The sequence below is a fragment of the Haliotis asinina genome, chromosome 11 (assembly GCF_037392515.1).
Source record: "Haliotis asinina isolate JCU_RB_2024 chromosome 11, JCU_Hal_asi_v2, whole genome shotgun sequence".
Taxonomy (NCBI): domain Eukaryota; kingdom Metazoa; phylum Mollusca; class Gastropoda; order Lepetellida; family Haliotidae; genus Haliotis; species Haliotis asinina.
In genome coordinates this window covers 30,998,706-31,024,727 of record NC_090290.1, presented here as the reverse complement: position 1 = coordinate 31,024,727, position 26,022 = coordinate 30,998,706, and the positions used below count along the sequence as shown (strand labels likewise).

Sequence of the window (26,022 nt, the reverse complement as noted above, 5' to 3'; positions counted from 1 at the left end):
TGAGCATGTTGTGGAAGATCAAGCCTACACCTATCTTGGAATGAAAGTTCGAGCTTCAGAATGTCCAGATTCATGATAAACTTCGGGCCGAGTATAAATCTCGTTTAAAGAAATTCTGGAGCTCAGAGCTAAATGCATGAAACAAGGTCAAAGTCACCAATACTTTTGCTGTGCCAGTCCTCTCCTATTCCTTTGGAGTAGTGGATTGGACCAAACAAGACATTGAGAGTGTTGACCAGAAGGATTATGTCTGATAAAAGAGCACACCATCCTCGTTCCTCTCTTAATCGTTTATATATGCCAATTACTTCGGGAGGTAGGGGTTTGATTAATGTGGAAGCTCTTCATGACAGAATTTTATTGTGTATTTTTGCACATATTTATTTATCGGATGATCCTCTGGTGATGCACGTCACGATGAAAGCAAGGAATTCCACAGGTATTTTCAGTGTGCCAAGGTTGTTGGACACAATCTGAAATTGGAAGTTGATTTTATTGATGGCAACGTACTGCTGGATGGTACAGTGATGGGAGTAAACCAGGTGAAGTCCTTTACCAAGTCTGCTCAGAGTCGGTCCTTTGTGGAGAAGCTGTCTGAGAAGCCATAGCATCGTGTGTACATGCAGTATGTGGAACAGAACAGCAATCCAACCGACTCCTTTGCCTGGATGAAGTCGGCTGGTCTCAAATGTGAAACTGGGACTTCCTTTTTGCTGCTCAGGACCAGTCACTTCCCACTCGCAATCGCCAGAATGTTATTCTTAAAGAAAATATCAATGTGAAATGTCGTCTTTCTAATGAATTTACAGAGACTGTCCAACACCTCGTCAGTGGATGCCCTTCCTTGGCAGAAACCACATATCTTAAAAGACATGATGGCATGGCTCGCTGCTTTTACTATCGTCTCCGCCATGCCTGTGGCTTTGACCCCGAGGTCCATCCATGGTACGACCCTGAACATGTCCAGGGCGTCCTGGAAAATGATGCTTTTAAACTTCTCTGGAATAGCCTAATATACAGCCTGATACGAATCCCTGGCAACAAACCTGATCTTGTCCTTTTAAATAAAACCAATGAAATTATTTATATCTTTGAATTTTCTATCCCTTTTGACAGCTATGTGATTGGCAAGATTCAGGAAAAGCATGATAAATATGTGGACCTTGCCTTTGAAATGTCTCGCTTGCATCCCAAGTACACTGTCTTCAGGCTCCTCATTGTTCTCGGTGCCCTTGGTTTGATACCTCCTGATCTGTGATCTCACACATGCTAGGTTGCGCTCATTTAATTTGTACACAGTCAACATCGGGGTTAGTTTGGATTTCTTCACAAAAGGGGGACTTGCACTTCTGTCAAACTTAATGTTGAATGTCCCACCGTACACCGGAGCTGAAAATATTGAGGAAAGTTTGTCATTCAACGTAACCTTTGTGCTGGACTGTGACACTGCGGAGATTTCATTCACAGTTGAAGGGAAACTACTCTTTGTTGAAACAGACTGCTTGCTTTCCCAGCGCTCAACATTGCCACTAAGGATGTCACTGATGTTTCGCTGTGACGAGATTGAAATTTACACTTTGTAGGTTGCAGTGACCTGATATCTGCATAATGTCCGTTGGTTTTTGGACAAGGAATTATCTAGCTGAATGGTTTGTGAAGTGTTGATTTTTCGAAACCAGCATTTTTGGACATTCTTTTCATTATTGAGTTCAGCCTATTAATGCCAACTGAGATGGCAAATACGACTCGGCGAGGTTCAGATGTCCAACAAGAAGCGGACACATGTCACAGAGGACAGGTCACAATGCATGCCTGGGAAGACTATATGGTCAGTATATTTAAAGGTTGTTCATTTGAAAATTTAAACCAAGGGAATTTGCAAGATGGTTTCTTGGTGTTAGTGGCAATGTAGAATGGAGTGTGTAACTGGTCTGGAGTACCCTGCAGGACAGAGGCTCAAGTACAGCTTGTACATGGATACTGGACAACGCACAACATAAGTTGACCATGCTTTGGGCTGAAGTTTATGGATACCTAAAGGATTATCCCGTTGTCGAGTTTTCGACTGCCTCTCTGTGAATTCAAGATATTCTCTACCGTCGGAGCCAGTTTTAAGTGCAACATCACTCTTTTTCTTGTCGTTGTATGGTTTGACACAATGGATTCCCAAGAAAAGTGGTGTTGTTCCACCACATGGTGTTCAAAATGGATTCAGGATCGTGAGGACTAAGTTGTTTTGTTGCGTACAGCATGTTGATGTCATCGCCAGTGAGCAATTTAGCACAGCAGGGTAGGTTACCCATTCCCTCACTTTTTAGAACATTTTGTTTAGTTTTGATGACAGTGTTTAAGGTTTTGAATTCACGATTGTCGATGAGTGATGAACAGTAGTGTTTTGACTTAAGGTACATGTCAAAGCTAGACAACATCCCGTGAACTGTAGATGGTTCATAATTGATACCATCTTCCTTTCTAAGGGAAATAAAAAGTGTACACTAAATGTCACAAAGTTCTGTTGGCTGAATGGACTCGATAGGACATGTGTCGCCATTTGCAATCATGAACTCTTGCAAACTGCCTGATGTTGTACATTGTTTTACATTGTGTATTTCTGTGCTGATTGTCATGAACGAATTTGTCAATTTGCGAATGATCATATAGTTGTTCAGGTGTTGGGGAGCGATCCGTGTCGTTACAACCGCCAGGTTCATCGGTGAAAAAATCATCCTTCATCAGCTCATCAATTAAGTCAATAGGTAAATGGATCTACCCCACATACTGGCACTGATGTTACTATGTCAGGTATTTACGCAAAACAATACCTTGAAACCTGTCACATATTTCCTGTAGAAGTTCTAATGTTGTACATTTTGTATGTTCCAAGGGGAGCCACGATGGAGAAACACACCCTTTGTCTTTACCATTGATCTTCACGTAATTGTTTTACACAGATGTTTCTCATTGTTGAAGCCATTTTGAATTTGTGACTATGCATGATCTACAGTAACTACTGTAACAGACGACAAAGGAAAACAAAATGGATTATCATACATGTTAATATCTAAACTAAGTTCGGTTTATTTCATAAATAGAGGTACATTTTCACAATGCAATCACACAATTAAGGTAGGTGACAGCTATACAGATTTTTGAAATATTGAACACAAGTAACAGGTCTGCATTCTGTTGAAGCACGAGAAACTTATCAATGAATTTTTATCAGGAAAGTAGTCTGTCATAACTTGACCTTAGGTCATCACCATGGAGTAGCCAATCACAGGATTAGAAATCGATTTCACACGTGTGTGATACCAGTTATCTCACCCAGGTTTCTCACCCATGGGTGTGTAAGAAGTGGCTATGCTTGGTGGTTCTGCAGATCAATCAAGCAGCTGCATTTTGGACTTTTTGCAGCCTGGAGAGTAGGTCTTTGTTTGTGTTCCCAAGCAAACTGTTGCAGTAGTCCAACCGGGACAACATCATGGAGCTTACAATAAATATGGTGTGTTGTGTCAGTTGTTAACAGGTGGCGTACGGTGGAGATATTCCTTATGTGATGATTTTATGTCAGAATTCTGGGATCACTTTTTGTTTTCTGTTATCTGGTTTAGAGGTAAACAGAAACTTTTGGCTATCTGTATTGTTCATATTCATGCAGGAAGCCCAATTCGAACATGATGTTCGTCAGACTGTGTATGAAGAGAGGCAGAACCAACTGAGATGGCAAATACGACTCGGTGAGGTTCAGATGTCCAACAAGAAGCGGACACATGTCACAGAGGACAGGTTGCATGCCTGGGAAGACTATATGGTCAGTATATTTAAAGGTTGTTCATTTGAAAATTTTCTAAGGGTACTTCATCCCTATTTGACTATCTATTCTTACTGCTTACTTACTGCTTCTTTCATGAATCAGCTGAATGGATGGGTCTGAAAAATTATCTGTAGCATATTAAAAGGTCACAAAGTTAACATGTTTTATGTGAAAAAAAAGAATTTTGATATTTTCAAATTTATTCCTTGAAATAATGTCCAGGAGTTAGAAACATTAGTGTGCCGCAACACATAGATTTTAATGATTTATTGAAACCAGTAAAATATGATATTTTTTTTTAATTATTTCATTGTAGTTTGTTAAATCCTTTCAGATTAGGGGGCATGGACATTTTAGGTATATTTCTAAATACATTTTTCAAACCATAATGTTCCTTGTATTTATTTATGGCATGAGTTTTGAAGAATTTGAGTGGATATACCAGTATTTCACTGGTTTCTGGGAAACCTCACTAAGTCTTTGAGAGCTGCACTGGTTTAAAAGTTAATATCAGATAATGTAATTGAAATCCTTTTCATGGTCACTTATCCATATTAATAAAGACTACATGCATCCTCTATTTACGTCCAGTGTTTCTCTTTTCAATTATGAAGTAAGCTATTTTTCTCCATTAAATTGTTAACAGTTTCAGCTGTTGAGTTCTTGACCAGATCACCTAGAGTGCTTACTGTACTATGTTAATTGAGAATTTAATGAGAGTTGATTAAAGTGGCGCTCCTCATATGTGAATATTCTACAGGGAGTTTTTCCCAAACTGGTAAGTAAAATTGTTACAGACGTTGCCTTTCCTTGTTTTTTGGGGTGTATGTTTCCCCAAAGTTTGCATGCCACCATATCGCAAATGTAATGTTACCAACTGTAATAATTGAGAAGTATATAATTTATCATTTTTAACTTATCCTATCTCACGTTATGCATCTCTCTTCCTCAATTCTACCCACTGTGGAAATGTGCTGTCAGCTAAGTTGAATCAAATCTTCTTAGCCTCTGACCACCTGACCTCTGCCCCTGCAATAGACGCCTGTCAATCATCCTGCACGCGCAGCCGACTACATGACGTCCTCTACTTGTCATTCTCTTTCTTGTCGCATCACAAGCTGGACGTGTTGTTTGCGAGAGAATTGATAGCTTGATTTAGTGACTGACGATGGGTGTTTCTCAAGAGAAGAATACTTCTAAAAAACGCAAGCGTTGTGGTGAATGTAACTGCATCTTTTCGTCGGCAGGTCCGCACAATTCTTGTGTTGACTGTATTGGCTTTTGTGAGAGGTCATCTAGATTTAGTTTGTGTAAGGGATTAGATGACAATGAATTTGATTTGTACCAGCGGGCGATTAAGAGGAGGACATGTCAGACAGAGATAGGCACAGGGCAGAAGATGGTTCTTCAGCACCTAAGAAAGCCAAAAAAGACCGCCCTAAGTTGGTGGCACGGCGTTCTGCATTTAGGTCGGCAGATGAAGACTTTTTACAGGAGGCATCGGATTCTTATCTTAGTGAGGATCTCAGGCAGTTATTGCATCTGTCAACTTCAGGGAGTTTAAGGGACGCTAGCACAGTTTCGTCACCACCACGCATGGTAGTGCTTTCTCAACCACCAGTCGTTTCCCGTCTGATGTGGGTCTTTACGATTCCAGATCACTTGTCGATTCAGCAGATGGATCGTCATTCTTTTACTACTTCAAATGCACTTAGATCATCTACACTGTTGAAGATCGTGACATCCCAGAGCGTGAGTGAGTCGGACAATGGGAATTGTTTGAGAGCGTTTTCCCATCCTCTGCGTGGTAGCGATTCGATTCATGGGGAAGGGCTTCAACAACATGATGTGGCGTTCAGTGAACCTCTTGGAATCGATGCGGCGATTCACAATGTGACAGCATTCACCTTACCTCCGATGGGTGACAACCTGTTCTGGGGCATCGTTTATTCACCAGCATGGTTTAGCGCTTCCTTGCGTCGATCATACTCCAGTGATTCCCCAACTGATTCGTTCCAGTGCATCGGCGTGCTTTGATTCACCAATGGCAAGTAGTACTTTGTTTACGGATGTGCTGAGTGGAATCACTGCTTTGGTTTCGGTTCCGTACCGATTCACAGGGTAGTGACTCAACATGCTGGGTTGAGTGGAAGCGGTTTCGGGAGTGTGGGGTGTGGGAGTGTAGCTCTTGTTTCTATGTCAGTTCCACATGTGCTTACTTCAGCGGTGATCACACCTTTAGTTACTTGTTCAAAGGGGTATTCAGGTGTTACGGGAGCTACGTATGGTGTACTGCATTTGACTGCTGTGCCAAGCTTACTAGTTTCATAGGTTCTGGGACCGGAAGCAGTTATATCACAGTCCATGGACTTTGATGATTTTGTATTGCAAGGTGCTGTGGTGCTTGGGCGTCAGGATCCGGTGACTCCCGTCTCGTTGTCTGTAACCAGGTCACAGACTACAGCATCTCATGAGTTGGCTAGACTTCGGCAATCGGCTACACCGTCTCCGTCATCAGACGGTTCTTTGAGTTTTGATGCGTTTGATACGTCCTCACTGCTTGTGTGGATTGCTGACAAACTACAATTACAGCGTAGTACGTCTTCAGATGATACATTATCTACTTTTATCATGAAGTCTGGCAATGTTGTTTCGATTACATTCCCTCCTGGGCCATGCATTTCTCAGTTGGTTACTTCGTTGGATGCCGCATTCACCAATTTGAGGAAGATAAAGGATGGTTTTACCTTGCCTCATTTCAACCTGTCTGCGGCACATGTCCATGGGTTCTCGTCATTGATCACATCCCTGCCAGTTGATGATGATATTTCACTTCTGGGTTCGAAGCAGAGGTCCTATTCTACCTTTATGCTAGAAGACCGAGAGCTGAGTCACTTGGATGGGACGATTAGGAAGATTTGGCACCCTTGAACATGGTACTCACAACTTGTGAGGGAGTAGCCATGGCACTGCAACATGCCTCTACACACCAACAAGCTTACATCAGGGCAGCAATGGGTTTGATACAGGAACAATTCAACTGCATTTTGGATTGCACATTTCCTTTCGTATTTGACAGCCATACGCAGGCGGGGTCCTTTGCAATTGTCGTTGTGGGAGGACAGATTTCGTAGGGACCTATTATATCAACTATGGTCGGGCAGGGTGCTCTTCAGTGGCACTATTAGGGTAGATGCTAGCAAGGTGAGCCCAGAGGCACACCTGCAGGTGTCTGTGGAGCTTTTGAAGTACCTGAGATTGCAGATGGAGGAGTCTGCAAAACAGCGTCGATCCACCCAGTATGAGCCCTCCAATCTGGATTTGCGTGCAATTGTCAATTCATCCTTTCGAAGCAGAGGCAACAGGGGCTGTACAAATCAACAGAGGCGATCAGGTGGTGCACCTAGACCAAATGGGGGATCTGGCCAGGCTGATCCCAGGAAGACAGCGAAGCAGTGACTCAAGGACATCAGAGCCAGACTGGGTTCTTCTGCCTCCAGTTGTACTCAGCAAGCCTTCTCCCTTGGGAGGAAGATTGTGGATTTATGCCATGAATTGGACATTTTTAGAAGATCAATCCGTGATGTCCATTCTGTCCAACTGGTATCAGTTGCCGATTGTGCCGATTGTGGGGAAGCCTCCCTTGACCAGGTCACTGGTCTTACCCGACTCAACAGTTAAAAGTGTTGCAAGTCACCATAAACACCTTACTGGAGAAGCGGGCGATAGAGTCTTTAGGGGCAATGCTGGTGGATCCAGGGTTTTATTCCCCTATTTTTCTGGTTAAGAGGAAAGATTCAGTCAAGCTGAGACTAATATTCAACATATTTTCTTCAACCCCGTGGTTATTCACATGGGTCACGAGGCCGATCACAAGATGTTACGTCTGATTCCCCTTGCCTCTCAGCCCAGGACACTCTGGCAATGGCAGGAGCTTTTGGGGTTACTGTTGTTTGCTCAGGCTGTCACTCTCAGGGGTCAACTTCAGGTTCGACCCTTGCAAATGTTTCTTGCTCCTCATATCAGGAAGGGCGACCTGTCCGCATTGATCATGCAACCTTGGGAGCTTCATTCTCATCTACTATGGTGGCTACAAGAATCAGACTGTTGCAGCAGTGTCGCCCACAGATCACGCGTGCCACATCAATGTTTTGAAACTCAGGGCAGTAATTTTGGCGATCACTCATTGGCGAGAGCAACTAAGAGGTTTGCCTCTCATGATACGGTCGGACAATGCAGCGGTCATTTGGTACATCAATCGGATGGGATCGATCTTCTGAGGTGGATTCAACAGTTTTTCAACTTGGTAGACTCATTAAGCATAGCGGTTCAAGCCAATCACATTCCAAGGGTAATGAATGTCATCGCGGACTCTCTGTCACGTCCGAAGTGTCTGTCCCCAATGGAATGGAAGCTGCATCCTGAAGTGTTCAGGGGTGTTTGTCTCACACTGACAGAGCCGACTGTAGACCTGTTCACCACCAGATTCAATCATCAAATGACACTGTTTGTGTTTCCAATTCTGGATCCGTTAGCCTGGGGACTAGACGCCCTCACAATTCCGTGGGACGGTTACAACGCTTACGCGTTTCCACCAGCGGCCCTTCTTCAACATGCACTTCTCAAGTTACATTCAACTCGGCAGATGACGCTGCTTTTGGTCACACCCTTTTGGTCGACAGGGAGTTTCATAGATCTTTGAGAGCTAGCCGATCCAGATCCAGTGCCACTTCCCATTCGGTTAGATCTACTGGTGCATCCGACCTCCGATCAACTACACTGATATCCACTGATGCTCCATCTGCACGTTTGGCGCATTTGCATCGATCATTAACGGCCAAGAGTTATTCTAAACGTGTCGCTACTGCCATCACTACAGTGCATCGAACATCTGCAAGGTCACTTTATGATGACAAATGGAAGAATTTTGAGTCGTATTGCAGAGGGAAGGGCATCGCCACGGGTGGCTCTACACCTACGGTCTACTAGGAAGTATGTTATCTACCTTCTTAGCCGCACTTAACTCAGTTATTGCAGCGGCATCGTGAGTAAAGTTGTCTACTGTCCCTGAGCTCCAGTCTCTATTGAGGTCATATAAATCGGCGGATCAATCACGGAAGTTTTGAGCTGCGGCTTGGGATTTGTCTGTTGTCTTGTCTCATCTTACTTCAAATGAATATGAACCATTGACTGGGATAGATTTTGAGCATGTCACGTTCAAGACCTTCTTCCTTCTGGCCTTGGCTACAGTTGCACGTATATCCGAGTTACATGCGTTGGATGTTTCATGGTTACACTTTGAAAGGTCTCGACATGCTAGAGTGTTCCTAGGCTTAAGGTTGGATTTCCTTGCCAAGGAAACCAGTTACCGGGACAGCCAGATCGTACCTTCAGTATTCCTCCGCTGTCATCTATTCTGGGTCCAGAAGACACTGAAGATTTATCCTTGTGCCCAGTTTGGGCATTAAGAATATACTTAACCGCCTCTAAGGACCGCTGCAGACTACGCAAGAGGCTCTTCATTCCGCTTTCGACAGCTTCCAAAGCAGAAGTATCATATACAACCTTGGCTTTCTGGTTGAGATCCATGATTCTGCGAGCGTATGCCTCTGTGAAGTTGCCATCACTTTCGTCTGCAAAGCTTCATGAGACATGTGCACTCGCTTCAGCCATGGTGCTCCATAGGAACTGTTCACTGCAAGCCATTGTGAAAGGTTGCTTTTGGAAGTCAGATACTGTGTTTGCCGCTCATTACCTACGGGATGTATCCGTCACGGACGTCGAAGGCCATCATCAATTTGGTTCATTGGTCCTGGCGCAGCAGGTGTCGTCGACCCGTCCACGCAGATAAGCATCTCCGTGTTCTCGGTCTTGCTATGTACATAATAAATGATATCAATGTTATCCATATCGTATGTACTTTATTTATTATTGTATATTTATATACTTATTCTCACGCGATGGATGCCCACCCTTCCTTCCCCACATCACAGATTGCTTGGAGCTCCAAGAAGAGAATGACAAGTAGAGGACCTCACTTGGTCGGCTGCGCATGCAGGATGATTGACAGGCTTCTATTGTGGGGGCAGAGGTCGGGTGGTTAGAGGCCAAGAAGATTTGATTCAACTTAGCTGACAGCATGATTCCACACAGGGTCGAAGAAAGGAAGAGAGATGCATAACATGAGATGGATAAGTACATAAATATACAATTTATAGTTAAAATTTCCAATTTTATATTACCGGACCACTTAAATGGAATGCTGGAAGAATTATACTGTTTTGAAAGCTAAATCTGAGATGGATGCTGAAATGTGGACTGCCAATTGCAATGCAAACCTGTTTGGTGCCACTGTTAGAAATACATTTTACAAAAAGTCATAATTTGGTAAAGTTCCACTGTAAACCTTGCACTATGTTCCATTTCTGTGAAATCTTTTAGTCTCAATATTTCCTTTTGAAATTTTTTAATTCATTTTTTGTGGGTACAGTGGTGACAATGGTGGTCATGTTTGCCTTTTAAATGTTAAATTCATTTTCTGCTTTTAGCAATATTTCAGCAATATATCAGTGGGGACACCAGAAAATGAATGGATTTAGAAGTTTGAGTTCTAAGAAGGAATATGATGAAGTGATTAGCAACATTTTTATTACACTTAGGAGCAACATTTAGTGTCAGTACTGACACTGCAATCACTACTTGATATAACTGCTTTGTTAAATTCATTGTCAGTTATGTTTTGGGATTTGAGTAGGAGACACTTGCAGCTGACTCTTGAAAATGAAGTGTTGATTCCTGACTCATACCTGTTAATCCAACCTCTGTTTATCAAACAGTCTGCTTTATCTGATGCTTTTGTGGGTAAGCAATTGTATAATTGTATGTAGTCTCAATTATTTAGTCTGACATCCCCGTTATCCCGACAATTTGCTGTGCAATGGACAATGTCGGATTAACAAAACTTGACCGTATTTGCGAAAACTTCCTGTTCGGTGTTCCCCAAGAAAAGAAAAAGATTCCATTTTCACCGCTGTATCCCCTTCGGTAAAAATGAAGAAAATGGTTACTTGGAGATTCTTTTTCAGTGCTATAATTAAAGTGATTGTAACACCCTGGGGGTGCATGTGTGAGGACAAGTAACACAAGAAGATAATGAAGTTGAGAAAGTTTGGAGTGATACTTGCAAACTTTATATTTAACTTTGCTTCTTTCAATGGTAACAATGTGGAGGCAACTTACTAACAAAGTGATAAAATAAATGATGCCAATAAATATCCCCAGTGCTGATCAAATAGATCTGCCAATAGATGGATTTAATGACAAGGTGCAGTCTCCAAGGAAATATTAGTTATTATGTTATTTCAACTTGACTACCTTTTACCTTGATGATGCTGTGTATATAAGTGATTGTAAGTTTGACTTAAAAGTACATATACCTAGTGATAAGTAGGATGATAAATGTAAGTTGGTAGAGGTGCTAGGTAACAGTAAGAGCAGGAGAGTCAGTTTAAATGACTTATACAGTCTGAATCTGAACCTTGGTTTGAGTGTGAATTGGTAATGAACAATGACCAAATGAGTGGATGAATGAATGAATTGAATTAACCTAGTCCTTGACCAGCGATCCTATTTATAGGCATCATCAGGAGGTCATCCCTCAGCCAATCAGAACACAGATTTGATATCTTTCCTACAAGAAGCAGTGCATAGGTAGTGTCATTTCTAACACAAGTAAAGGACAACTAATTGGCCTGCTTGTCCGAATACAATTAGGACACAGTAGAAACTATCAGGACACCAAGACAATTCATTAGAATTAAACGGACAATATCCTTCCATCAACCAAGCATCAGCAGCCACTATCTTGGTTGGTGGTCAGCTCTATGACAGGTGAAATGTACAAAATATTCCTTTTCCTTATTTGATGTTGTACTCATGTGATAAAAAGTGTCCAAAATGATCAAACTTGATGGACAACTGCAATTGTTGTAACATCTGATATAGCAAGCATAAGGACACCAATATAATAATTTTATTTATGATAAAAATGCATCTGCACTCTTTTCACTTTATTATAATGACTCATTTCAGTCTGACCATGTCTACTATTGAGAACTTAATAAACCAAAATCTCTGGTCATCTTTATTGTCCTCAGGTTAGCATTCGTCACCGTGATACAAAAAAGACAGTGTAGACATCTCTCATGATATTAATTGATGAATGAGCACTGACTTCCATGACACCAACTGATATCCACTGAATCTATTCATCGGCAGATTACTAGTATGTAACAATAACGGAAGTGTTGACACTACACATTACACCAATACAGGTCACTTCCTCACTAACTCATTAAGGCCTAGAGACGTGTATGTGGGTCAAATTAATTAGCTTCTCACAGCAAGAGATGCGTATTGGAGTTTATAAAAAGCACTTCTTATTCAGCGAGAGCCGTGTATTGGGGGTGATAAAAAGCACCTCCCATTCAGAGAGAACCGCGTATTGGGTGTTTTAAATTTTAAATTCCTATTGTACCTATTATTTCAATCAATTTAGCAATAATGATCAAAGATGAGCTTTTCTTGTGGGAGAGGTTACTTTCTGTGTTAATCAGAAGAACTATTAATGTGTTCTGATAACAATTGCTTGCAATGTCGGGGGCTTATACTGGCAAATGAACACATGTCTGAGAGAAAGGGGATTATGAAATGTTGTTACAGGAGGTAAGTGTTACTCGTTACTCGTCATTGGGAGTGAATGCTAAGATACTATGTTTGCACATGGATTGAATTAACGGAGACAAGGTTACAAAATCTTCTTCTAAATTAAATCATTCATTCATTCATTTTGTGGAGTCCATTGTCGATCTTCTGAAATTCGTTTGCTTTCAAAACAAATATAAGTATGCCCATCTTCATAAATGTTTGGGGAGATTCAACTGCAAGTGCATACATCACAATAAATCAGTATCGTGTAACTTATTTTAATTCTATAATACATGGACTTGAATTATGATATTTATTCGCAACAATGTGCAGATTATATTGAAATGTTCAGCAAGCCATTATGTTTGATGTACACGTAGTGTGCGCAAAATGTGTATGCAAATAAATACTATCTCTACTTAATGGTTGGATTGGGTTATCCGGGGTAAAAATAATCGGATTGTAGCGCTTTGAGCGCTTTAAAGAAAAATAAACTCATCAAAGTGCTTGTTAGTCCTACATGTACATTTCAGGCATCCTTACGATTATGTATGTTCACGATACACAAACTTTTTCATGATAGCTAGAGTTGATAAAATCGAAATCTAGCATATCGATTGGTCAACGATCAAACCAATAGTCAATCTGTATCCAAGCTGTCTTAGTGTCTGAACGTGCTCTTCAGAAATTTATTACCTCCCTTGACTGGCTTTTTATCCAATCAGGTGTCTACGCTGGGAAGTTGAGGGAACCAATCACAACTCACACTAGCTTTTTAAATTATCTAACCGATTAAACTTGGCAAACAAACCATGCAGAGGTTCTCTGAAAGAGGTAGATGGGGATCTTGCATATATATTTAAAAAGTTTTGGACCTATAAATTTGTCTGTATGATTTCCCCAAATTATGAGTCCCACGGCGAGCAAACCTTCTCTGTTGCGACTGGTGCCTTTGTTGACACTGGCAAGCTTGGTTATAACGGCGGCCTAGCTGATTGGCTAATGTGAGAATGCAGAGCCAGCAAAAGGGAGGTAATCAAATTATCGGGCCGACCCGTAGATGCCTCCAGGGTATAGTGGAGACTTATCGGAACATATACCCTGGAGATACCGAGGATGATTCAGTATATACTAGTACCGTATCAGCGAAAATGCTTCTTCTATAGAAGATTATTAGGCATGTGCGTAAAGTCTTCTTTACTGCCATTGACATAGATGTTTTGAACAATTTAATCTTACACAATGATATGAGAGGGACAATTTTGGTTAAGTATGCTTTACATACAAAGAATACAAACATGTGTTAAGAAAATACACATGCACCAAGATTATTAGGCATGTGAATAAATTCTTCTTTACTGCCATTGACATGGATGTTTTGAACAATTTGACCTCACACAATGATATGAGAGGGACAATTTGTTTAAGTATGTCTTACATATAAAGAATACAAACATGTGTTAAGAAAATACACACGCCACCAAAACTCTACAAGAGAAAGTGTAATAAAATTATGTAAAACATTACATATATGGCATGTATTCACTCCTGCTTTCTTTCAGCATCATACCTTTACAACACAATTAAACAGTTAAACAATCAGGACTTGCTCGTATAATGAAACGGTTTCCTGTAATCTCCGAAACCTGCCAGGGATATCAGGTGTGAATAGCCCTCATTAGTCTTGCCACAGCCAGCCAGGCAATCAGCACGGGGTTCCAGGTGTTGAGCAGTGAAGTGGCTCTCGGGCTTAATGAGTTAAAGGTATTTCAAGTCACATGCAATGATCACTGGTTATAATGACTGCTTACTGATTAAATCACTCAAGCATGTCTGCCATACTGGATGTTCTGAAGCCACAAGGATCAGTTTCAGAAGTTTGCTCACCTTTGAAGTTTTTCAAGTCAGATTATGTTTATAAATGTTATCAAAAGACAAGTAGTAGCAAGCAATCACATGCTCAAGTATGGCAGTGAAATAAAAACATCATCAGCTTGTTTTCATTCATTGCTTAACACACTCTATTCAGGTTAAATAACAAATTAAACGTCAATTATTCAGAGTGTCACATTTTATCAACACAGACCAAGAGACTATGACGACATTTTGACAGACATCAAGTGTATGTTACAACTGTTGACAACTTGGTACCAATGTACCGTAAATATGCCCTGTTCCCAGGAACTGATGTTGTCTTATGTGTCCTCAAATAATTTGGACACTAACAAGATTGCTAAGATATTTGACAAAAGCAAACAGAGAAAATGGACAGCAGAATGTCAAATAGTGGAATGAACGAAAGTCGGCAATAAATGTCAAAACATGGAGTGACTGTCATGTTACAGCAGGAAGACTAACTGCACGGGGAGTAGTCACTCCTCAAACACCCCGTTGGCATGACTAATTATGTGACCAGTGTAGCCAACATGGCAGCAGCTTAGTTTTTGAGATTGAGCCCGGTTTATTCTGAACAGCTGATTATATTTGCTGATCATGAGTGTTGTGATAAATGAAATCCTACATGTAGAAGATAAGTTCCCTATTCTGTCACATCATTTTAAGTCAAATAATTGTTATTAGTGTCGGTATTGGTACAGTAGATTTGTTTCATGTTGGCATGTTATTGCTCACTGGCTTCAGTTCTCAGTACACACTGAAGGACCCGTGAAGGTCCCGGAGTAGAATAGGCCTTCAGCAACCCATGCTTGCCATAAAAGGTGACTATGCTTGTCGTAAGAGGTGACTAATGGCATCGGGTGGTCAGGCTTGCTGACTTGGTTGACACATGTCATTGGTTCCCAATAGCACAGATCGATGCTCATGTTGTTGATCACTGGATTGTCTGGTCCAGACTCGATTATTTTCAGACCGCCACCATATAGCTGGAATATTGCTGAGTGTGGCATAAAACTAAACACACACTCACTCACACACTGAAGAAAGACTAAATTCTATCACTAAAAACACTTCTTTCACATACACCTTTAATTCTTATGAGGGGAACATACCATCAGGTAAAAATGGTTTGCAAGTAATGTTAGTAGCTTCACAATTTAAATAAAATGGTTAGGTAGCATTTGAGGTGTGTGAAAAGTATGACATAATAATAGTCAATCTGATCTGATCCGCCTTTGAAATACTACAGTGCATTGTCCGAGTGTTTGTACTTATTGCTCTAAAACTTCTTTCACATGCACCTTTAATTTTCATGAGTGGAATATACCTTCAGGTGAAAGGTGTCTACAATTTGTCAGGGTGTATTTGACGTGTGAAAAATATAACATATCAACAATCTGATGTGATCGGCCATTGATGCTTGTGGTGCCTGAGAGTTATAGCTGTAAAACTTCCCATAGTTTTGCATTCTTTAACATTTTTCAGGAGAGACTGCCATTTATTCTTTTATACATTCTCATGTATTTCTTTCTTTTGTTCTTTTTCTATATTTTTTCATCATTCACATGTTATTCTTGTCCGTAATTCTTGCTATTATTCATTTATTCATTCATAGTAAAATTCAGATACAATACAACTCACTGACTGGTAAGTAGGAAGTGGCCCAAGCCTGTGAATGATCACAATTTTGCAATGTAACAAATATTGGTGAGTTTCTACCAACTTTTTCCTGCCCTTTTTGACAGGATTCCTCATCCTTACACTTGATAACATTACTTCCTCGTTATGCCACAAGAGTAGGTGATGCCTCGTTAAGTCAGTGGTGGACAACCTTTTTCACTGAGCTCAAGAGTGGCAATACATCTCATGGATCAAGCAGTTGATACATACGGATGTTAGAGGAGGAGCCTCTTTAAAAACAACAAACATTCATATGATAAGAAGTGTTTGTATTATTTTTTCAGCTGATATCCGTAAGTACCGCAAGAATTGGAAACGCCAGTGTATAATAGGTCTTTGTTTACATTGGTCACAAGTCAGACTTACGTTCTATAAATAGCCACAAAGTAGCAGCGTACACAAGAAATAGTCCCTGACAAACATTGTGGCTATCACTCAAAATACAGAAGATTCCAGACAGCAAATATAATATATCATTTAGATACATGAAATACATAAGCTTGTACAATAATAGTACAGAATGACATCAGTAATAAAATCCATCATGGATGTAAATAGCATAGTAACACATAGTAGTAAATACTGACACATAGTAGTAATAAGGTCATGTCTGACAAGTGCTGCTACCTCAGACATTCAGTGCTAGATAAAACATAGCCTTCAATAGTAGTACATATGATGTGGTACGAGATCACTTTTGACAAAAGCCTCTGTAAAGCTTTATTTATGAAATTAAGCTTTTGTCAGGCCCTCATCTCTTTCCGCTAGTGTGTATACCAATTTTACCTCGCCTCACCAACTTCCTGGTCACAATGACCACAAAACAGCTTCCTGGTTGGTTATGTTGATCTCAGTGAAACAATTTCTTTTGAATCTTCTTTGAGTTCTTTAGGTTTAGTAATGAAGGCTTGTTGGGCTTGTTGTATCCATTGCTTTATGTATTGTTTTTTGTCTTTGCTGATGGGAGTGTTTTTACGAGACTTGGTTCGAATCTCATGTTTCATTCTGTGATATTTTGCAAGTTCAGAGAGTACTAAATGAAACTGTTCCTCTGAGATTTTACTGTCTGTGTATTGTGTTTTACTTTGCTTCAGCTAGAATTCTAATTAACAGCATATTTCAGTCCTTTGCAAAGTAATGTGCAAGATACAAACTTCAATACCAGTCCCACCAACCATGACAGCCCACACTGGAAAAAAAGTCCACCTTTACAAGCTTGTAAATCTCTTGTAAAGATGATGTTTACAAGACATTTACAAGCTTGGAAAGATGATGTTTACAAGACATTTACAACTTGTAAAGATCCACAAGGGGAGATAACTGGTGGGTGATGGTAAAACGGTCCGCAAGGCCTCAAATTCACACCTAATAAATCCCAAAGGCTAATTACAGTTTGACCCCTGGACATAATTAATGAGGTAATTGGGGCGTGAAATGAGAGTGGGACAGACCACTGTTCAGTGGAGAGTGGTCACTCTGTTACGGGTAGGATACTGATGCTCTTACCACAGTGTTCGGTGGAGTGAAGATGCATGGGTGTTTCTTTCACTATGCGCAAGCTGTTTAGAAAAGAATTCTGACTCAGTATCCCACTTATTTTGTGTTTGGGAACAGTGAATAACAATACCATACACAATATGACCTTGTCACCTGTGATAATATGCTAAATGATAGAGATTGTGTTGTGATAACATAACACATGACAGTATATGTTGCTATGAATCATGTGGTCGATCCAACCTTTACCAATAGTACCAGTTATACAGATGGGATAGGTCACCTTTTGAAATACTTTACAATCATATTTGATTTCTGTTGTTTCTGTTGATTCTTCCTTTCTGTGGTCAGTCAAGCAACAATCCACCATAATCCCATAAAATCATTGAGGCATGAAGTCCAATAAGCCGAGTGAACTGTACCTAACTGAATAATTTTAGGCTTCGTGGGACTACACCTGTTGTACACGGGCTAGTTGCAGTTAACACATACTGCTATATTTAACATAACTTAACAACAACCTTCAGGAATGGAACTCCATGACAGAAATGTGCCCTGGACAAATAACAGGTAAGAGGCTGGCATGGGAGGTTAAAGTAACTTGTTCGAAAAACCCATCCCAACGTTTTCGAGGTGATAAATTTCATGTTGGACTGGGGACGCAAATTAATAAACTGAACATGGTACAACATAGTGCTGGCCAGACACTGTCCCAAAGATAAAGAAAGATCAAGACCTCCAGAGAGAACTGCCCACCCTGGAACATAGGGCATTATTGATATGTTGTATTATTTAGACAGGGTATCTCATGGAACGAAACTTTCTAAAAGGTCACATAAAAAAGGAAAACACAACTTTGCAGATTCTGATACCTTTCAGTATGCAGTTACCGAAACAAATCATAGAAAATGCCAATTCAGCCTATAAAGAAAGAAAACCGCGATGGAAAAAAAATCCGCGAATTCGGAGTTCAAGCGATTCACTAAATTTCACCCAGCGCTGAGGGAAGAAGTTGTTTCAACAGTTGTGCTGCGCTGCGCCCATAACGCATGCGCAGTGAATAGGTTCGCGGAGCTTGAAACAGTATGCATGCCCGGAGTATGAGGTCGTGAGCAGTAGTCTAATCTTGGTTGTGTACACAAACAAGTAAATAATCTACTCGTTACATAAAAAAAACATGTTGATTGTGGTAAGCAGCCTCTATCACAGAGAAAGCTTAATGTCTGGTTTATTGACACCTATATGTATGGCTGCCTGTCTGCTAAAAACAATATGCAATACACAGCTTCAATTATTGACCACATGCCATTTAAACTTAACACCTATCAGGCTATACGCCATAAACAAAATAAATTGATTGATGACATGCACCCGAGTCCTGTCTCAGCCACATTATGCAATAAAGCAGGTGTGATACTTGCACATATTACATGTTTTTTATGTCTCTGGGTTGCAAACAAACTACATCCGTTTTTCATGGATGACTGGATCTCACGGAAACTGGTGCAAACGCTTGTCAGTTTCAAGTCCTGCTTTGTACTTGGACGAATGACAGTTTCCAGTAGTTCACCATCTCTACTGAGATGATTTTTGATTGGATTGAACGCAAATTCAGAGATTTACAAAAACCAACATCTCTACATATATTCTTTAGGGATAACAACATAGTGTATATGATTTTGTTTGACAACGGTATATCAATCCATACTGAAACGATGCATCATATACAATACAAAAAGTTGATATCCACAAAGAATCTTACTTTCTTATGACTCGCCATACTTCTAAAATGCCCATCAAATACATCTTTCTGAACACATTATGGGCCCCACCTTGTGAGCGCTCGGCGTATCAGCAAATGAAGCAGACGATCGGTTGCCGTCGTTACACTTGAGTGCACATCCACCAGCTATAACTGGGTTTGGTCTCCCGCGGGCTTCCTTACGAGGGACGTAAGTCCAAGTACAACCAGGGATACTCTACAATACTCTATATAGGCTCCCTGGTACAACATATTGCACTTCTGAATCGTGATTGTACGCTTGTAATTTTATTTATTTTCTTACAAACAGCAGAACTGATATAATGGAATATATGTTACTAGTACTAGTACTTATAGTGGTGGAATATTTGGCATGTTGATATTTCATATATTTTGGGGTTTTTTTCATCTCGTGATCAATACCAGTAAGTTCTTATCCACCTTGTGCCTGTAAAATACACAGAATGGCCTTCGTTCGGCTTTGTGCATTGTCATTTTATTCATATGGCATAGGAACCATATTTGAGGTGTGGCGAGTCACACTGCTTCCATTTCCCCCGCAACTCTACTGCATCTTTCTTGGATAAAAAATTGGATAAAAAAAACATTTTGAAATTGTTTCTGCTGAGTTGTAGGCTGGTTTGACATCTTGCAGTGTCATCATCGCGATAATGCGCCGAGGAGTGGGTTGTTTAGGTGGTGAAAGTTGTAATGTGCTGAATTTGTTTCATGACGCGTGAACAAGGAATTTAGCATATCATAACATTGAAATAAATTTAGTGCTCCGTGGTCAATACTGCAGTGTTGATGGAAATGGTATTCTATAATGCGGAATTTGTTTCACTTTTATAATACACATGTCTTTCATGCGAATGAAATTACCCCAAAACAAATAGACAGTGTCAAGCTTGCACTAGATGTTTATTTACAGATTACAACAAGAAAGAGGAAGATTAAATTTCATACAAACACATTCCACTTACAAATTTACGGAAAACATGTTACACATTATTATCAAATATACAATAAAAAACAATGGGGTAGCATTGTAGTTGTGCATTCTTTAATACTGGTTCATATTTTGCTTTCTTATGGCTCAGGAGGTCTGCCTGTCGCATCCCTTCGACTCGATTTCTGAAGGAAACAGTCAATATGATTATACTTGCATTAAGTGAATGGTAAACCAATGTGAAAATAGAATCAATGGTTATTCTCATAATCTCATAGCAAGTATTATTGATACTTGCGTATTTAGTGCATTAGAACACAGGTGTTGTATGGTACAACCTTTTTTCTCCTTTGAAAGATCACACGGAATAATATAGACTAACAGCTAGTCTCTGAAATGAGCATATGTTACTGAAAAACGTTCATAGTGAAAAAAAAAATGAAATGGAGCCCTGAGACTTTCTTCATTTTCTGAAGCTAAGGAAATCTAGACTTGCGACATTTTCTAGACTTGCGTGGGCTTTCTTGGATATATATACTTCAGGGTCTGTACGACAGACTAGGATTAATACTGTGGGGTGATTGTTACTGTATCTCCCAGCCTTGAACAAAGCCTCAACACATAACAAGGCCTAATCCCTTGTTCATTGATGAGCAACTCATGCCAGTAGGGGTTCATTAATTAACAAGGCCTAATGCCTTGATATCATCTCAGTTGAGATTCATCAATTAACATGCCTTCTTCCTTGTTAATTGATGGTAAGCTAAGTTACATAGTGCATCACGTTTGGAGCTCAAGAAATGAGCATTCTTATTTATATGACAGTAGGTTGTGCTCATTTTTTGCTGTGCACTGATGCATATAGGACAGAGCATTAAACAGAACTGCAATACCTTGAAACTCAGCGTGCAGAATAACAGGGAGAGCTGCCTTAGCGTCCTTATTCTGTCCTGTTTCCAACCTGAAAAAATACAATTCAAAATTTATTGCAGAATGAAGATAAATTCATGTCGAGGTTATTGTAGAAACACCAGATGTTTTACTTGTTGAATGGTTTAATGCATTGAAACTCTTGCAGTTACTGTATTTAAATCATATTAAATTATATTCTTACATCTGTTGTGGATTTAGGGTCATTCCTCTTACAGACTCAGCATTCTGTGGAGCCTGCCTCACAGTTGTCTGTGAAAGTAAATTCATGGGAAAAATGCAATTAGCATTTTGAAAAACCTAACAAAATGACTAGCAGGTATTACAACTACAGTCTTAAATAAAGTCGAATTACTGCTAATACAACATCGTATAAGAATTTCCTGTCTGAAAACGTTACAAACATTTACAAAGAGACAAACAATCAATTTAGTTTTTAAAATATATTTGTGTTTGATATATTTGATTTGCCTCAGCGATTATGAAAAGGATATATCTATTCAGGTCACTATTCCATCCATATAATGACGTGTGATATTGGAACCCAAAATACGTATATGCATAAATACTGGGATTAGTCTGTATTGCTCCGTCATTGTTGTTTTTGATGAGACCTATGTCTTAAAACATAAAACAGAACGTTTTGCGTCTGTAAGAATACGTCCAAAATCAGTCTTATACTAATTATACAATATAATTGAAATTACATGCAACAGGTAATCCTTCAGCTCAACCACAAAAAAAAAAACAGCTGGTGTTACCTGGGGAATATATTCCACCCCCATAGCCTGATTAAGTCCCAGGAAGGATATTTATGACATGAAGCAAACCTTTGATCAGCCAATTAGTCAGGCTGTTGTTCTCATATCGTGATTCAATATACTAAACACTTACTGAATGGCAGGGATACTCTACGACTCTGTGTATTGAGCTCCCTGCTAAATGATATGGTAGTCTTGAGTGTAAGATTTCTCAACAACCATGCTGCTGAAGGAACACATGACGTAATCAGGATTGCCATACTGATTTTACAAATAATATACTTGTGTCATCTGCAATATACTCACCTGAGCTGAATGTGCCCTCTGAAGAAATATCGCTGACAGACATTCTGAACGGCTTTGTAGATGTAAAGTCTCAAATTCACGACAGCAAAAATGTCCGTATGTAGGTTTGCAATGATCAGCTGCATTTTCCCATCGGTAGTTCATATATTTATTTAGATCTCAAGAGGTCATCAAATTACTTGAGTTACTCTTCCTCTCTGTAACTTCTCCAACTTTCTGCTGATTTCAGACAGACACACAGATACTTTTTTCTGCTGATTTCATCTGCCTTGAATTACCTGTTAACAGCCCGGATGTTACTACTTAAAACCCCTTTCTCAAGATGCTTAGGTTCACCAGCATACATATCCGTGTGAGTCTACATCATTAATTCTTGTTAACGCATGTCACGAGCTAGTAGTATTCCTATTGTATGCTTTGGTACAAGAAATACAATGGACAGTGCATGTGTACACAACGGTTTGTGAAACATGTAAATAAAGGTATGTCACTTTAACACGAATTTTACCAATTGACCATGTTGTTGAAATAGACTATTGTTCATCAAGACTAAGCGTTATCAAAACACTAACCCAAATCAGCCAAATAATCCCACTAGTGGTATCCTCTTTGCCAGTGGACTGAACTAATCCCACACAGCTATCACCAGCAGAGGGAATGATTCACACATCTCCATTGTTTGTGCTTATTTATTGTGTTTGTTTTTCATTGATAAAATGAAATGAGATTGTGAACAGCTTTACAGTTTATATCAATACCGGTACCATACAACATACAATACAAAATTTTAATGCAGCATTTGCTGTCACATATGTATATAAATTTGAATTACAAACATGGGTAATGCTTGAAGACAATCTTATACGGAAATAGTGAATTATCTGATCTAAATAATCTGTCCATCTTAAGACCTGCCTACCTCTTCGTCACTGTTTCTTTTAGATTTGATAATACATATGATTGAAGAATTAAGCTCGTGGTTTGTCATATGATAATCTTGTATCAGAATTTTGGTTTATTTACCTTTGTAAAGTGCATTAGAGAGGTATTAACATAAGCTTCTAGCTTGTTTGCCAATCCATTTTCGACTGCACGTTTAAATATGTTTTAACCATATATATATGTGTGTATTACATCTGAATTTCCCCTTCTAAAGATTCCACACATACAAACTAATTGACTTGTATCAATGTAGAGCATTTATGAGAATGTTATTGGTAAGATAATTATTTTTGGTGTCTTGATGGTAAAATTGTGGATGCTCACCGAAGTAACCACAGACTTAAGACAAAAAACATCTTCAAGCAGAAAGGAAGACCATGACAGAGTATGGAACAGTTTTTTCCCATCTTTTCGAATCAGTTGTGTATGAAATGAACTATCACTGTTGACACTGATGATGTATGATTGTGCAGCACTTTAAGAATTTCTTATATTTACGCAGTTACGAAATGCAAAGCACAGTGTACAGTTATGTAAGTTATGTTTTATGTATGAATGATAAAATTTATGTACGCCGAACATAAACAAACAAATGATAGACCGGCACGCACCATTTAAATATTCTGTAACATACTTGTTGTAAATGATTATATAAACCTTGTTACACAATGATTTGTTTATTCATTTGAGTATTTGCTCCAATCCACACATACTGACAACACAACCAATTATCTATTGACATGTTTATGAGATTTCGTGAATACACCAATTGCATAACACCGTTAATGAGCACCAACATAAATGGTCTAGTGACAGGTGTTATTTAGAGAATGCATATAGTTCCCCTGGAGTAGAGTGGTAAAATCACTGGAATGAGATTGGGATGATGATCTCGAAGACATCTGTTTTAATAGGCACAAGTACTTGATATATAGATCAATTCTGGCCATACACATCAACTTTCATGTCTTCACGCACCAGACGCAGTTGCATTGATATAAAGCACAAATGGACTATACAAAATATGGCTTATTCCATCAGTTTTCATGAATAAATATGTCTCATGCAAGATCCATTATGCATATCAACACTAAGAACTCTAACAGAGCAAAAGAAATGATAAAATAGTAAGTTTACAGATTCTTGAGAAATGGCAAAATTGAAAGAAGTAGTGGTAAAATCTTTCCTAAATTTACAATCGTTGTAACTGTTTGTAAATATGACATTTACATTTTGTAAATTTTTGTAAATCACCATTTTTTTTCTTGTGCCAGCTATTATTTCAATGCCTAACACTATGGATGCGGCTATGATAGTGAAAAATAACCCAACACCTACCACTCCTAATCCCATACTGGCTGAAGTTGAATGTCTATGGTATTTCTTATATAATGCTGCCCTTATGTTGCGATCTTGTTTTACTGACATAACTTTCTCAAACAAAGTCTGTCTACAGTTTCCAGTGTTTTTATTACTTCTACTACAACTGGGTACAGTCCCATCCTGTTTGCGGGTATGTATATTTTAAAAGAAATCTTCAATTGGTCTTAGGATAATTTTGCATACGTACACATCAATGAAATGAAATGTAGGTAGTCGGGTAAGAAAATTTTGGCGATTGATATGTTGTCTTCCACCAGAGTTTGATCCCTTTGATGATTTAACTATTTCGTGCGATGTTGACGATGGTTCACCGAGGTAGACTTGGATGACCAGTGTGGAATACGTGGGCACATTTTCTGGGATGTCGAGTAAATCGACACATCTTTCGTTAGGTAGTGATCTTTGTTTTCCATAAAACTGATACTTTCAATTCTGAGATGGTGCCTCAGGTTAATTTCTTGTACTGCTGCGATGAAAACGATTCAGTTCTGCCATCATTATACTTTTCCGTTTTTACTGGTAGAGCTCTCAGCAGCGTTGAAGGGCTCTCGCCTTCAATATTGTGAAGGATAGTTTGCAGTATGGAACTAGGTCAGGAAGTTCCACTCAAGATGGTGTTTTGCCAGTGGTATTTCATTCGATGGCAACCCAAGCATGAAGTGGTAAAAAAAATGGGCTTACAAGTCGTATCATTACTTTAAAACAAATGAGTGGGATGACCAATGAATTTACTTGGCTTTCGATGACAGCAAGGATTAACGCATTTGGAAGTTCAAACAGGTACTTGGAGACAATTGGAAAAAGTTTCTGCTGGAAATGTCGAAAGGGTTCATTCACACCGGTACCAAACGCTGGAACAATTCAATTTGAAAGTATGTGTGAGCACTGGTAGGTGTGCAGACGCAAACGTGTTCCAACATCATGGGTAAGAGGACTGCTTAAGACACACAGAAACAGTTTGTGTTTATTGTCGAGGATGTCATTGATGCTCCAGTCGACTTGCCGAGTAACATCCAGCGCTATCAAAATGTGTTGGAATATGCCTGGTTGAAAGTCAATTACATGCTCAGAGTGGGATTGTATGTGGCTGTGAGCGACATGCAACTAAGAATCCATAAAGTGGTGGGCTACAACAATGGAATTGTTATTGCCACCGCAGATAAAAAGTTGGGTATCAACCCAGATATCAACATCAAGTCCATGAGTACCAGTCGTACCATCATCCCCGAAGCCCAGGGTTCAACACACACCACAACCCTTATCTCCAAACAAGTTGGTGGAAAATGTAGGAGACATCAATCATAAAACAGTGCTAGTGGTTGGCAGGATCACAATTGGCTTGTGCCTCATTTGGTTAAGATTCATGTACACCAGCCTGGCCACGGCTACGATGGCT

At 39.6% G+C, this 26,022-nt stretch overlaps 1 protein-coding gene and 1 long non-coding RNA gene across 3 annotated transcripts in view; one reads left to right on the top strand and one right to left on the bottom strand.

Moving 5' to 3' along the window:
- Window positions 1-26,022, top strand: part of LOC137255733 (cilia- and flagella-associated protein 221-like) — a 252,236-nt gene that overhangs the window by 68,224 nt on the left and 157,990 nt on the right. For both annotated transcript variants that reach the window (XM_067793233.1, XM_067793234.1), the window contains exon 10: window positions 3,659-3,811. In XM_067793233.1, the coding sequence (XP_067649334.1) occupies window positions 3,659-3,811 (153 nt within the window). The remainder of the gene's footprint in view (window positions 1-3,658; window positions 3,812-26,022) is intronic.
- Window positions 1-26,022, bottom strand: part of LOC137255735 (uncharacterized) — a 42,644-nt gene that overhangs the window by 5,299 nt on the left and 11,323 nt on the right. The gene's annotated exons all lie outside the window — the stretch shown is intronic.